General features: G+C 48.8%; 1 protein-coding gene across 1 annotated transcript; it reads left to right on the top strand.

Moving 5' to 3' along the window:
- Positions 1-1833: 1833 nt before the first annotated feature.
- Positions 1834-2682, top strand: BDW47DRAFT_120194 (uncharacterized protein; the record flags this gene model as incomplete). Its single annotated transcript, XM_024815456.1, has 1 exon — positions 1834-2682. The coding sequence occupies one exon, from the start codon at positions 1834-1836 to the stop codon at positions 2680-2682; it is 849 nt and encodes a 282-aa protein (XP_024668671.1).

The raw sequence follows: 2682 nt of genomic DNA, 5'->3' as shown, positions 1-2682 counted from the left end.
ACAACGGTAAAAGGGGGAGATGAGGAGAAAGGGAGTAATAGAACAATAGTAAGGTAGTGATGGAGCCGAGATGGAGATAGAGGGGCATTTGGTTTAGTTGTTGTGCTTGCGTTTGGCGGCGGCGGTGGGGCGGGGGGCAGTCACACGTGACGGGCCGTCGCACCACCCAGTTTATGGAGTATGCCTAGTAGACAGTAGAACGGCCCTATCTGCTCTGTTCGACGAGGTGTGGTACATTAACTGTATGAATAGATACAGATTTTTATTCTAGTTGACCTGGCTGATTGAAGGGTGATTTAATACGATATATATCCGGAATCTTTCTTTTTGACATACAGAGATATATATATATGTACAATCTGGATATCACTTTGCTACAAGAAATGTACAAAAACATCCACACGATCCTATGACAAGAAAGTTACAAATGCAAACATCCAAGGCGAGAGAATCTCCGATTTATCATCTTCAAAACTCAGAACTCGATATTATTACCAAGAAGTAGAGCTCGCGTACGGGGGCTTCGACATGGAATTTGTTTGAGCAAAACCAAAGGCGCGTAATGGTCACAGCTTGTTCAGGGAAGATTGCTCTCCTGTGAATAGTTTGCTGGAATGGAAAGTCCCTAAGCCAGAAACCAGGCAAAAGGGGTCTAGACCATCTTCCAGGCGACTCTGGTGTCTAGGCGTTCCTGCATTTGACGTAGGTAGATGGAGAAGTGGGAGCGCTGATATCAGCGGAGATTCAGTCACTCACTACGTTATCTCTCTCTCTCTCTCTTGATTGTTCTACAACAGTACTATCCAAGGACCCTGATTTACAACCAATTCTCAAGATCAATTGAACCTGTTGCTATTCTTGGACTGTACGCATCACGGGTTTCTGGGCCCTTCGAGGGAAGCAATGGATAACGTGTTGACTTGATGTTTTCACTGCGTGATATCCGAAAATCAATCAACGAATGACACAGCTATGGCTTGATCTGGACATCGCACCCAAACCTTGCAAGTTGCATGATGCAATGGGGTGGTTTTTGGCCCCCAGTGTGACAGCGTCCGCCATACCCCAAGGTAACATATCACTCTATGATCCCGGCCCTGGCAGGTTCATGGACGCGGGGAATATCCGCTCGTGATACTGGTGCCACTGGAAACTCATAAAGGAGGTAGCTAGAGGCTGAGCTGCGATTCCAATTTAGAACTTATCTCGTGCACGTTGCAGATAATCTTCTTCGGAAACTTCGCATTCTTATCATGTGAGGCAGTGCAATGTCAACCGTCGGTCCGTGCCCCTTCCAACAGCCCTAAAACGCAAGTTATAAACTACACCGTACTGTTTGATGTTGAATGATTAGTTTATAGAGGTACTCTGTGCGAAAGATATCTTGTAGTTGGTTGTGGCTTATCAGTAGCGAGAAGCAAGGTTGACTTTCTAGATGGCAAGGCACAAAATAAATCCAGTGGCGGCTTATATCGCGGAGGTTGTGGTGGAGGCTAAGGTAGATAATCAAGCCCCTTATCCAGGAGAGGGAATAGCTTCAATCTATTCTGTCGTCCATTCGAGGTGGTCCATCCCACTTTGTTGTGTGAGGGCCATACTGATGTATCACGGGCAAGTTGAGCTTCGACAGGTGTGGAGGCTGAGCCTGTAGAAAATAAACCATCAGGTCGAGAGAGCAGCCCATCGTATACTCTGGAAAAAAACTATATAAACACCATTCAATCACCTCTGTACCACGTCTCTACATCTTCCATCTTCTCCAGGTCAGCGACAGTTCCAAAGCCATCATCCAACCCGATCTTTATCGATTGTCCCCCTTCATATTTAAGCAACATGCGTGGATCGATCCTCAAATTTGGCCTTACCATGGCTCTTCTAGCCATGGGAACAGCAAACCCCTTGCCCCTCGACCAGAACGTCTACGATGAAACCCCCACGATCATCCCCAGAGTAATGAACATTACTGCCCGCGAGTTTGTCGAGGCGGGAGGCGCCTATATGGACGCTCCCGACTCTGACGGAAATCCACCGGTCGATGTCGATAAGCGAGGCTTCCAGCCGCCGGATGCTTGTCGCATACCCGCACGACTTTACTACAAACTCAAAGGGGACGGAGATCCCCACCAGAACTTCGTCATTACCCAAAAGGGTGGCTCGCTAGTATCGTGCTCCGCAGAGGATGGCTCCACGGGGTCTGGATACGAGCAGAGTCTCAGCTGGTCCATAACTGGAGGTGTCAACATCCCCTGGGCGTCCGTCAGCCTGGGCGTCTCCGAGTCAGAGGCGTACACCGTGTCGCAATCTTTCACATGTGGCGGCGTTGCGAAGCAGAAAGGAAACATTTGCGTGCTTGTCTACCAGGCTGTCACTGCGTTTAAGGTGGAAGTACACAAGAGCGATCCCTGCAAGGGTATCGTAGATCAGAAGTGGGATGAGACTATCTATGCGCCCAATGGAAACAAGATGGGCAGTATTGGAGCACGGGGAATCAACGTCGCGAAGCATGGCGTGGTCCAGTGTGTTGGTGATGTCGACCGCACTATCAATCATTACTGTGGTCCTAAGGGCGATGCCTCGTGGTGGAGAGGCAAGCAGGCGGGTCCGTGGATTAAGGAGTATGTCGATCAACGAGAGCCCAAGGATTGCAAAGTTCCTATCGAAGCTCATCAGTACTTTGATTGA

Source organism: Aspergillus candidus, assembly GCF_002847045.1.
Source record: "Aspergillus candidus strain CBS 102.13 unplaced genomic scaffold BDW47scaffold_59, whole genome shotgun sequence".
NCBI lineage: Eukaryota > Fungi > Ascomycota > Eurotiomycetes > Eurotiales > Aspergillaceae > Aspergillus > Aspergillus candidus.
The sequence above is the reverse complement of the archived record's forward strand: the minus strand, read 5'-3'. Positions and strand labels throughout refer to the sequence as shown.